General features: G+C 37.0%; 1 protein-coding gene across 4 annotated transcripts in view; it reads left to right on the top strand.

The window, feature by feature from the left end:
- KLHL1 (kelch like family member 1) overlaps positions 1–12,959 on the top strand; it is a 252,713-nt gene that overhangs the window by 76,997 nt on the left and 162,757 nt on the right. For all 4 annotated transcript variants that reach the window (XM_080376862.1, XM_080376863.1, XM_080376865.1 and 1 more), the window contains one exon: positions 10,928–11,064. In XM_080376862.1, the coding sequence (XP_080232988.1) occupies positions 10,928–11,064 (137 nt within the window). The remainder of the gene's footprint in view (positions 1–10,927; positions 11,065–12,959) is intronic.

Genomic DNA, 12,959 nt, shown 5'->3' with positions numbered 1-12,959 from the left:
TTAAGAAATGCCAGTATACTGCATCGCATGAAGTGAAAGTCACCAAAAATCGTTACAGTGCCAGTGGCTCTTGTGCATCTCTCCAGATCCCTCCGCAGTTCATTATCTCTGTGTCATTTCTGGTTTCATTCCTGACAAGACTTGCTCTTTTTCCCCCTCTTCTGCAATCACATATTTTGATTCTGTCTTTTGATGATCTATTTAAAAAACTTCCTCTGGAGGAGGAGTTACTGCTGTGCCATAAGATATCTAAAAGCTGGTACTTTATAGAAAGAATGACAGGTAAGCTCTGGTCATAGCCTGAATGCTGCCAAGTTAATTTTGGTAATTGGTGTTGTTTTTTTGGGTTTGAGTTCTTGTTGTTTTTTTGATTTTTAGTTGGTTTTCTTTTTTTTTACCTTTTTAATTCTCACAAAAAAATTAGGAGAAAATCAAATTAGAAGGAAGATCATACAACATAATCACTGAGCTCTGCTTCCCCATTTGGAGATGCCATGCCAAACTCTCAGCCTTATTATAGCTGCCTTTCACTGTTTGGGTGACTCAAACAACTTTAAAGTTACAATGTGTTTATGCTTTTTGTTGGCTCCTGAACATCGCATTTGTCTAATCTCATCTTCCATTAAACAGCTTACAGGTGTAGTCTTTCACATGAAGGAATAGCAAAAGGAAGTACAAGCCAACTAAGTATTGTAATGATGAGCAAGTAACCAAAAATGGTACTGGGAAAGTAGGAAAACAGTTGTAGAAGGCATTTTAGAGGGGAAAGTAGCTGGCATTTAAATAAATTCGAAAAATTAAGTAAACCTCTTTTTTTTTGCTACTTTGCTGTAACATATATAGATAACAATAAAATATAAAAATGTAAAATACCTTAAAGAGAGGGAAATGCTAAAATAAAAATTTCCCTTTCATTCTGTTAAATGTTACACTATTAACAGTCCAACCTAATTTTAAAGTATTATGAACGTGCCAGTTTGTAGTTCTTCCATTCACTCTGGAGATATATATGCTGTATGTATTTTTCTCGTTTTCTGTACCTCTTATTTAGAGTAGAAAGTCTTTCAGACAAGAAACATATGGTAACTTGGCAGTGCCTGAAATAGAAGGAACTCGGGTATTGCTGTTACAAAACAAATGAATAAAAACAGCCCACTGTAATTGACACTTCCTTCTTCTATCCAGGTTACAATCAGCCACATGCAGTTGTATCTAAAAATCTAACTAGACTGCAGCTGGTGTCGTCTGAAACAGAAAAACACTGGGATGTAAAAGGTATTCAGGATTATAGTGACATGATCAGAGCACCAATTATTTCCAAGGTATAAGAAAATTCTTAATCAAGCAATAATTAATAACCATGAATTAGCATGAAATTAAAAATACATATTTGCCATAAATAATTTGGTTGTTTTGAGTGAAGGCAACTCACTTATATTGCACTGTTTTTAAATATTACATTTGAAATGGGGTATTCTTCAGCTGCTGAATAAACATCAAACATGCTGTAAAGGAAACAGCCAAAGTCAATGCAGATGATAGACAGACCTTTAAGATTTGCACTGGAGAGTTCATTAGAATTTCCAGCTGGGATTGTTATAGGCAGCTTTAAAGTCAGACTAAGGTTTAAGCCATGTTAGATTCTGACTAGGAATGCTGCACAAAGCAATACAGGAACTCAGTGCTGGGGGCGGGGTGGGGGGAAGAAGAAAAGTGATAAAAGCATAGAATTTAACTATCCCTGTTCAGTTAAAACAAAATGTTTGCTTATAACAGAGACTGAATTACAATAAAACAGAAAATTCAGTAAAAACAGAAAAAGCAAAAAATGTACGAGAGTTACATCCTCAACTTGCAATTCTGACTTTCATTGTACTTGGTGAGAACCCAACTGTGAATGAAAAGAAACCAAGAAATCTACTTTTGTTGTTGTTTTAATATTGTCAGGTATAGTTGAGTTTATAATGAGAAATCTGAGTTCTTTATTTTCTCTTTCCTCTTAATAATAAACATAGGCATTTGTGTTCTTTCTGATACTCAAGATAAGGGTTAGGGGGGACTTTTACCATGGTGGAAAAGGTAGCATAGAATGGTTAGACAATTAGCACTTACATATAAAACAAAGAAATACTGTAAAATGGCTACACTAATCTTTCTACAAGTGTTTGGGTGAAAAATTTCTTTCCACACAAAATTAAAATTTTTCATCATAAATACTGAAATAAATTCAACTGAAGCCTTTTCTTTTTGATGCTTAACTCTGAAGTAGTGCAGCTTTTATTTATTATTATCCTAGTAAATTTATGAAAACTCTTTCAACAAACTTTATGTTCTCTCCTGTGGTTCTCTAAGGAGAGGGACCATTTCTTTCAATGTATTGTGAATACTACTGTAGAGACGTGAAGTTTAAGAAGAAAACCAATATCAATTAAGTGAAAAGAATGAAGGGATGATGTTAAACTGAAAGGAGAGATGAAAAGACAAAGAACCAGGCAGAGCAGGAAATACAGTTTAAAGACAGGGGGTGAAAGAATGAAAATGCACACCATACAGTCCTCAGATTCAGCTCGTTTTCTTGCATTAGTCTGTAACAGATGCTGGCGGAAAGCCCGCAATATAAGCAGTACAGCTGCCCTATTTTCATTCCCAGATATCTGTAATTAAGGTTTGAGGAACTTCCCGTGACAAACATAGCATCTAAACTGTGGTGTTAAACACAACCTACTGATCATGAGTTGAAAAACAAATTATTCAGGTAGTATAGCTGGGTCAGAACAACAATACCACAAGCTCCTGCTATCAGAGGGAAAGCAGCAAGGCAATTTAGATAAGCTTTCAATATTAACCTTGACTGATAATTTTTTTGTTTGTTTGTTTGCTTTTAAGATAAACAGTATTTCCTGATACTGAGAATGTCATTAGTATTTTCACAGGAATTTCTGTGATTTCCACAAGGAACTCTTTGTGAGTTATCTGTACCTTTCGAAGCCATAAAACATCTTAAGTTCACATAGTTGAGTATATTCCAGTTAAAAATTTTGCACATGCAAAAATGGGCCTTGAGTTTTGAAGACCGTTTCTGAGAATATGAACTTGGTTTTTCAGTTGAGTTCTGGTTTGGAAAGGGCCATGTGTCTAATCTCATTGTAATCAATGGAGACCTGTAGCTTAAGTTACTTAACCCCTCTGTCTGATTGTAGTGTGTTGACCTTGACTAGTTGGCAGTTGTCCACCAAGCCATTCTATCACTTTGCCTCCTCATCAGAACAAGGGGATGGAATTAAAATATGGAAAAGTTCATGGGTTGAGACAAAGATAGGGAGATTGCTTACCAGTTGCCATCATGTGCAAACCAGACTTGACTTAGGGGAAATGAATTTAATATAATACTAGTTAATACAGAGTAGGATAATTAGAAATTAAACCAAAACCACCTTCCCCCTACCTATCCCTTCTCCTCAGGTTCAGCTTCACTTCTGACTCTTCTGTCTCCTCCCCACGAGTGGTGCAGGGGGAAGGGGAATGGGGGTTGTGGTCAGTTCATCACATGTTGTCTCTGCCACTCCTTCTCCTCACACTCTTCCCCCAGTCCAGCATGGGGTCTTTCCCACAGAAGACAGTCCTTCACTAACTTCTACAGTGTGGGCTTATCCCATGAGCTGTAGTGCTTCACGAACTGCTCCAGTGTGGGTCTTTTCCACAGGGGGCAGTCCATCAGGAATGGACTGTTTCAGCATGACTTCTGTGGGCCACAGGTCCAGGCAGAAAACCTGCTCCTGCATGGGCTCCTCTCCATGGGCCACACCTCCTCTCAGGAGCCTGCTCCAGCATGTGATCTACACTGGCTGCAGGTTCTTTCAGGGCACATCCACCAACTGCAGCATAGGATCCTCCACAGGCTGCAGGGTGGATATCTCCTCCAGTGTGGTCTCCTTTCCTCCTCTGTTCCAGGAGCTGCAAGGGGACAACCTGCTTCAGCCTGGTCTGAATTTCTGCTCCAGTGTGCCTGGAGCACCTCTTCTCCCCTCTTCTTCTCTCACCTTGGTGTCTGCAGGGCTGTTTCTCTCACATTTTCTCATTCCTCTCTCACAGCTACTGTTGCATAGCATTACCTTTCCTTGAATATGCTCCAAGAGTTACAGGAAACAGGGTTTCATCAGGCTGGAGGACAGTCACCAGTGGGGTTCTCCAGGGCTCAGTTTTAGGGACAGCACTCTTTAATGTTTTTATAAATTATCTGGATGCAGAAGTCAAATGCATATTAAGTAAGGTTGCTGATGATACTAAATTAAGAGGAGCTGTGGACTCCCTCAAGGGTAGAGAGGCCTTACAGAGAGTTCTGGATAAACCATAGAGCTGGTCAATCACCAGCTGTATGACACTGAACAAGAGCAAGTGCTGGATTCTCCACCTGGGATGGGATGATGCTAGTTATACATACAAATTCGGGAATGACATCTGGACACCAGCTCTGTGGAAGGAGATCAGGGGTTTGGTTTGATGGCAAGCTGAATATGAGTCAGCAGCGTGCCCTGGCAGCCAAAAGGGCCAACAGTGTCCTGCAGTGCATCAAGCACAGCACAGGTAGCTGGTCAAGGGAGGTGACTGTCCCATCCTCCACTGCACTAATGAGGCCTCACCTCAAGTACTGTGTGTAGTTTTGGGTGCCTCAGTGTAAGGACATCACACTGTTAGAGTGTGCCCAGAGGAGGGTGACCAAGATGGTGAAAGACCTTGAGCGCAAGACTTAGGAGGAGCAGCTGCTGGTCACTTGTCTTGTTCAGCTTAGAGAAGAGAAGGCTGAGGGGTGCCCTCATCTCAGTCAGCAGCTTCCTCAAGGCAGGGCCATTGAGGTGACCATCGACAGGACACAAGGAAACGGAATGAAGCTGCATCAGGGGAAGTTCAGATTGGACATTAGGAAAAGGTTCTTCTCTGTGAGGGTCACTGGAACAGACTCCCCAGGGAAGTGGTCATGGTACCAAGCCTGTCAGAGTTCACAGAGCATCTGGACAATGCTCTTAGTCATGTGGTTTAGTTTTAGGTAGGTCTGTGAGGATCAGGGAGTTGGACTCAATGATCCCTTTGAGTCCCTTCCAACTTGAGATTTCTATGATTCTATTAAACTATGGTACTAATGCTGTTACTTTATGGAGTGGAAGTAAGTGCAGTAGCTGGAATGGACATTGAAGAGTGAAAGAAAGAAGGATAAGGTGTCTTAAGAAGAAAGGAAAAAGCAACATTCAGCTGCCTAATCTCTCCTGAGATGCCTTGGAGTACCCTGCCTGGCTTTTGTCATTTGGTCCAGAAGGTTGCAAGGTTTTCATAGGTCTGCACCAGGCCTATACTGATGAATCAGATACTCCATAATATCTTTAGGGCACCGATTCCCCTTTCAAACTGAATTTAAAAAAAAAAAAAAAAAAAAAAAAAAGAGAGAGAGAGAGAGAGAAAAAAAAAAAAGGGAGAGGGTATAGGCTAAATGAAATAGAATATAAAAATGAAACAAGAAGCAAACAAAATCAGGTAGATGATGGAATGACAAACAAGGCCATAAAAGAATAACTTGGGTCAGGAAGACTTGACAGCCTGCTATCAAAAAAGGGGTTGAAGATCACACACAGGGATTTGACCAAACTGAGCTCTTTGGAGATATGAGTTGTGAAGGTAAATTAATAATGATGCTGTATTGTAGAATTTTGTGAATAAGTTCTAGAATGAAAGAACAGGATGACAAACAGAACGTAAAAAAATCTAGATAGTTAGGCAGTCACTTATGCTAATGACTTCACAGATCTATCCCTGTACTTTCATCAAGCTTAATCTGTGTTTCTGACAATTCTCCTGATAGTTCAAAGGAGCTAAAATGGAACTTTTCCTTCTACCAGCTGTTTTTTCACTTTTCCTTGTGGATCTACATAAAGTAATTAAGCCCACAAATAGAGGATCACAGTTCATTGTGTTGTCTTTCTACATTCAAATATATATGCTATGTCTGAATATGTGGGTTTTCTTCTGGAGAAAAATACTGAGCTTTGCTTTGTATTTGTGTCACAATGGATCTTCATCAGCTGTTCTCTTTATCACTGTGACATTTTGCCTGTCCTGCCTGTTCCCAAATGTTCAGAAGTTGCTTGTATCCATATTGTCTCCTCTCTCTTTTTTTTGATATTTTTTTAATTAATCTTTCTATTGGTTCAAAACAGCATAGAGTTCAAAATAATGGCTGCTGTAGCAGATACCTTCAAAACCGTCACAAGGACACAAACTGACACTGGCTATTGGCTGCTGTAGCAGACACCTTCAAAACTGTCACAAGGACACAAACTGACACTGGCAAAGTGTTTTGGACAATGGACTTTGTTATTAAGTCTGGCTGTGATACGTGCATTATTTGTGGTATCTGGAAAAATAAAGCTATGGTAGACATTGCGTATTGTGGAAATGATGATGTCTGATTTGTGTAAGGTTCTTAAAAACATGGCAATTTAAGAGATAAAATGAGAAGTACAATTGTGTGTTTGTACTATAGAAGAGATAAAGAGCCACTTAATGTATTTACACTTAAATGCCTGGGAGACAGGGAAAGAATTAAAAGGACATGAAACAAGAAAGAGGAGAATGTAAACTCCGAAGTCATGGCCCTCAGGACAAAGAGGGAACATTGTTTAGATAGTGTAGATTACTGGTGTCACTTATACTTGTAGCTATGTGTTGTATAAGACATTAAAATGGAAGAAAAACATGTTTTGAGTAAAAACAGAAAGCAAACTTTCATTTTTCAGGCTTAATCGATTCTTTTTAAAGTTCCATTTGCCTGTCTATGCATTTGGGGAGGGAAATTTAGAAATTTTCATTTGTTTGTTTTTTTGATTTCTTGTTTGGGGATTTATTATTATTATTGTTATTATGTAGTTGTTCTAGATAAAATTGCCTTTGCAAATAGGTTAGTTTATAAATACTGCTCAGGTGGTGAGGGGAAAAAAATTATCATCTTGTTCTGTTCCATTTTTCTCCAAAATGAGATAAGCACACAGGACAGACTGTCAGTATTAACAGTTACGATGGAATTTATAAGAGAATTCTCATTAATTTAACTGTTATATACTCACTGACTGTTTCTTTACCCAATAAGTGTGAATTTCTAATATATTAATGAGCTAATCTGATGCTGCTGAACTATTATCAAGATGATTGCACTGTGATAATGGTTCTGAGTGGATGCAGAATCCCAAATTAAGATTGTCTCCTGTTTGTTAACTGCACAGGAACAGCTTTCATTTACAAAGCCTGGGGGGAAAAAAGGAAGTATTTAGAATTTTCCTATGTGACTTCTGGCAGATTTTTTATTTCCTTTTTTATCTGCAAAATATGTATTTTTTCAATTTGACAGATACAAATGTCAAAGTACACTCATATATATGCATTCATAAATACAAGAACTTAAAAGAAGTCTTCAATTTTAAGCTCTGAATTCTGAAAGAAATAATTTTTCAATTAACAGTGGAATGATTCATACAAAGCATGTTTTTGAGAAGGCAGTTGAATGTATGGTAATGTTGAACTCTAGTTGCTTTTGTGTACTGTTCAGATGACGGATAGATAATCTGAGGTTTTTGTTACTACTAATTGGGTTCTGTTAGTCACTTAAAGCCTAGAGGTACATAGATTCATCAAGTAAAGTTTTTCTACAAAGTTAGAACTGACAGTTCATTAGTTTTTCTTTCTAATTGTCGTTCAATCTTCAGTACTGTCATGGCTTGCAATGGGATAGCATATATTAGATATACGTTTCCTTTTGTGCCCTAAGATTGCACATTTTCCTTTGCCTGTTGACTGTTAAAAAGTAAATGGATTCTGTTTTGAAGGATCAAGTAATGGCAATGTAGAAAATTGAAGTAACTGACAATTTGTTGGCAAGCAAGTCTGAGACTAGAGGAAAACTCAGTTTCAAGAAGGAAAGGAGTTCATGAACAGATCAGACAATGGGAAGAATAGGCAATGATTGACTGCACATATGCTTCACAGGCAATAGAAAGGAGTAGCACATGCTTTATTAGTTCCCAATATTCTTATAGCAAAAGTAGGTTTTGAGTTCCACATCTTGAAGCATAACTAACATAAACACTTCAACACCCATTGCTGAATTACGTCTTAGGGTCTTCCAAACCAGAGGTGGTACCTCCCTACTATTGAATGTATTGTACCTCCTCTGAATATATTGTTCCAGAGAGATTGAGTACAGTTTTGGGTTTGAGAGGAGGATAAACAAAATGTGAATCCTGGAGAGACTGCAAAAAGGAACATGGACACCGTTTTAACCTAATTGTTACTGTGTTGTCACTATGGAAATTCCTGCAAATGTCTCTGATCATCCAGTTAGTCCGTGGAATCAAAAGTGGCTGCTGTAATTCACAAGAGGAGGAGGGAAAACAGTCTATGAACAATGTCTTTAGGTACAAACTGAAGGAAAAGCTTGCAATTTATAAGTGGTTGTAATGGTTTAACCCCAGCCAGCAACCGAGCACCACGCAGCAGTTTGCTTACTGCCCCTGACCCAGAGGGGTGGGAAGGAGAATCAGAAAAGAATGTAGAACTCTCAGTCACATACCTAAATTACATCTCTAGTAGCTGTGAGACATTGAATCTCATACAACATAGTTGTGGATTTTCCTTTTTGCTGTGACTTTTTTTTTTTTAAACAAGCATCTAATAACAGTGAAACAAGTCACTTATTTTTAAGTGGTCAGAAAAAAAGTATTTGAAGGAGGGCTATAAGATTTTTAGTTATCTTTGTTGACTAAATACACACTCGTGATACACAGTTGAGATAATAAATAAACAAACATAGAAGTAAATGTTCGTCAGTGGTGAATAAATAAATAAATAAATAGTGAATTAGGAGTCTCTGGTGGTAGGAACAAAGTATATTTCTAATTTCATCTTTTTGTAGCTGTCCTGTCTCACTTGGTGGCAGAAGGGAGAGGTTTTTAATTCTTGGAGAGGCAACTAGGGATAACTACAGTTACTTGGAGACTTAGGGTAACACAGCGATCTTTACTGTTTTATTTACTTATTGCAGTTGGTACGTGGTGAAGAAAAGGTATTTGTAAACTTGAATTCTTAAATCTATAGCACGAGAAAACAGACTAATCTATAAACTTGAACTCTCAAAATTCATATATAGGCTATTGTACAAGCCAATAGGGAGGGAAAGAAGGAAAGAAGAAAAGAGAAAGTGTTCACCACCCCTGGGTCCCATGTTGTCTTCATCTGCAGGACCTGCGATCTTGTCTATGGATTGCAGGCAGTCCTTAGGTAGTGGGCACTTGTGTGTGCCCATGTGGGATGCATTTTTCCGTCTTTGGTCTCTGGCCAAACTGAGGCTGGCATTTAAGTATCAAGGCACATGCACATTAAGGCTTGTGGGAAGTTCTTGAAATGAGTCACGGGATAGTATCAGGGTCTGGGGTGTCTCCAGACTCCTGCCAGAATCCCCTTTGATTGACGTTATTCTCAGTGCACAGGTGCTTTGCCTCAGACTGCATGACCTTTAGGCTAGGTTGTGGGCACAGAAAAGTGCTGCCTCACCTATGCAGAGTGTACCTGCACCTTTCAGTTCTTAGTATGCTTGGGCAAGGCAAATGTTTAAGACATTCTGAGACTTATGGTCAGTTCTGAATAGTCCCTCACAGTACCCATCTATTGGTTTTATTAATTACTTGAATATAAATGTGAACTGATTATGAATTAGGATCTTTACTTCTAAAATTCATGATTGATAGAGTTGAACAGAACATGAAAAGTGCTAAAACTACCACACCTAATTATTCATTGCCCGTCATTTGAGCCAGAGTAAAAATCATAAATGTGTTCTCAAGCTGTGCAAGTTGCAGGTAAAATATAGTGGCTTAAAGCACTGTAAAGTTATGAAGCCAATTCAAACTGTCGTATTTTACTTTGCTATTGGGATGAGCTAAAAGAGCAAAAGCAATCAATTACCTTTTTTTTTCTTTTCTTGAACAAAATAGTTAACAGTATACAAATGGCTAAATATTGGAAACTTCTTGGTTTCCAAATTCTCCAGTTGTGATTCTTGTGCCTTTTTTCAATGTGTTTATATATATTATGTTTTCAAATTAAGCCAGAAATGTGACCATCTTTTATGGAAGCCTGTGGTACACTATTTATAGTTGTACCACATTTCTAGCTCAAGATCATCTGTGAATATTTATTCCTAAAAAAATCATAATATTACTGTAGATGGTATTTAGAAGAATGCCTTAGCTTAAGGCCCCCAGTAATGACTGGTACTTGCTGTGGCTTTAATTTATCTAAATGAGATCCCTAAACAGGCCATGCATGTTTTGTAAGTATTTTGAAATTATTTTCCTTTGGAAATGTTTCTTAACAAAAACATTGCATTACACCATTATTGTATTTTTTTTTTAAAGTCTACAGTAGCATGTTAAGCTACTAACAGTTTTACTGAAGGTTGAAGGATTGTGTAAAGTTACATGCTGTTAATAAAGTGTATAAAAAATATGCTTTTAAGAACAATGAAGGGTACCTCTAGAGTATGAAATGTGTTTCACTAATAAGTTGTATTTTATATGAAGAGGTTATCATGTTAACAGTTGGGACATCTGCATGACTGGAAAACTATCAGAAAAACAGCTCTAATTTCTATGCCTGTTTTCTAGTCATATGCTAATGTACCACTTGGTTCATATTGCAGGACAAAAAAACAAATTAGAATTAAATGTCACGCTGTATTTTGCTGCCTACATGTATTAATAATATATTGCTTCTGGTAATTTCTAATTACTTAGAAAAGATGGTTTTTTAAAAAGTGTTTTTTATTAATACATGAAATTTCTAATACATATCACAATGTAAATAACACCAGTTTCTAACTTTTTTGCAGACTTGTCCTCAGTTCTGTCTCTGACTACTTTGCTGCCATGTTTACAAGTGATGTTTGTGAAGCCAAGCAAGAAGAGATCAAAATGGAAGGCATAGACCCCAATGCACTGTGGGATCTTGTTCAGTTTGCATATACAGGTATTGTACTGCGTACATTATACAACCTATAGAGAAATATGTTAATAGTTTTGTTTGCTACATGGCAATGAATTGTATTTATTTTCTAAATATTTCTTCTTTTTAATCTCAGTCAATCAAAACGCTTATTTACCACTCCTAGGGCTGAATTCAGATTGTTATCTCTAGTCTCTGAACTGTTAATATGTCAAGCTTGGTAAGTACAAGAAGACAGTCCAGAAATTATTTTTTTTTTGTTTGTTTTCAAATACTTAGAAAAGTGTGCATCATATGCATATGATTCCGATTACATGAGTTCCTTGAAGGAACAGTTGTGGTTTTTTGAAGAATAGCTCTATATTCCTGACTCAGTCAAATTTCAGTTAAAAAGTTACATAAATCTTTTAAAATTCCAAATAATAAAACATTTTTAGAACGTTTTATTATGAGTTGGGTGTTGTCACTTTCATTTCCTGTTATAGGCTGTTACTCTGTTGAGTAATGTAAACTTATGAATAACTCATAACTCAGAGTTAATAACTCAAAACTTCCTTTTGACTAATTATTGCATTTTAATGCATAATAGATTTGGGTTTTATCTTCCTAAAACAAGCTGTTTTGTACAATGTATGTCAAGTGCATTAATATGACAAAATACTAAAGTTACAAAACAAAGTAATTAAGAGAAGAAATGCCAATAATATTTGTAGTCTGAATTTGTCTCCCCTTGCCTATGAATCATGTAAGTATAAAATATATGCTGTTTTCTATTAGTTTCCTTAAAGATATACTCATATCGTTTAAATTAAGTTATATCATGATGTTTCTGTTGAATATTTGATTTTAGCTTCAATTTTAAATGGATAGCCCATACCCTGCAGTTTTAACGCTTTCTAAATATACATATATTAATTTGATCATAAGTTGCTGTTTGCTTTGACATATTTAATCAGGATATGTGCTGTTTATTTTATGAAATAATAACTTTACTGTCTTAATAGGAAACAGAAACTGTAAATAAACATAATCCAAGTTTAAAAATACTCTTTGTAAGAATAATGTTTGAGAAATTCAGATTCTAGGAATGTCAGACCATCTTCACTTAAATAGTACTCTACATGTTCAAAGGGTAGTGCCTTCTCCCTTCAGCTGTGGTTTTGCCGTTCATGAATGTACGTCATCCAGAGGGTTTCAAGCTAGGGATCCATGAAATGAAGAACATGTAAGTAGTTTCCATCAAGCATGAGAAGGGTACAATCTGGCTAGGTATGAGTGTAATATTAATGGCACAGGAATACCAGGGCAAAATCAAGAATACCTTGCTGCAGAATAGTGAAAGACCTTACTGGTAATGTTAAATCATTCTGTAACAGGAAAGTAAAAGGAAGAGGAGGTAAAAGGAAGAGGAGGGACAGTGGTGTTCCCCTGGGAACAGAACTGTGGAAATACATAGGTATGGTGTAGTTCTTTTGCCTCAGTTTTCACTAAAAGATCACATGCAAACACATACCACAGTTAATATTGACAACAAAAGACAGAATGGAAGTGTAGATTAAGAAAAGAAAGAGATGCAGAAGGTAGCAAAACAATACCTAACTGTTTTTAATATGAATGAAGCTCCCAGAATTTTATTGGTTATCTCTGAGAACTTTGGAGACTGAATAACGTCCTGAAAAACAAACTCTTTCCACTTTCTGCAAAACATAAAGATTTTCAGCTGCTTTTTGCTCCTTGATTTGTCTATGTCTTGTAATGTACTGTGTTTATTATATGCGGTGGAAAACTTGGAGGTTTGTTCTTGGTGTTAGGTGAATAAGGACCAGCCTTCATAAATGGATGAAAAGTGTATACCTGAGGAGTGTAATTCCAGTGTTTTCTAATTTGCCTCATGTGAATTTGCATCTGTAATGTTCTTT

This window comes from Falco punctatus (assembly GCF_963210335.1).
Source record: "Falco punctatus genome assembly, chromosome: 2".
NCBI lineage: Eukaryota > Metazoa > Chordata > Aves > Falconiformes > Falconidae > Falco > Falco punctatus.
The sequence above is the reverse complement of the archived record's forward strand: the minus strand, read 5'-3'. Positions and strand labels throughout refer to the sequence as shown.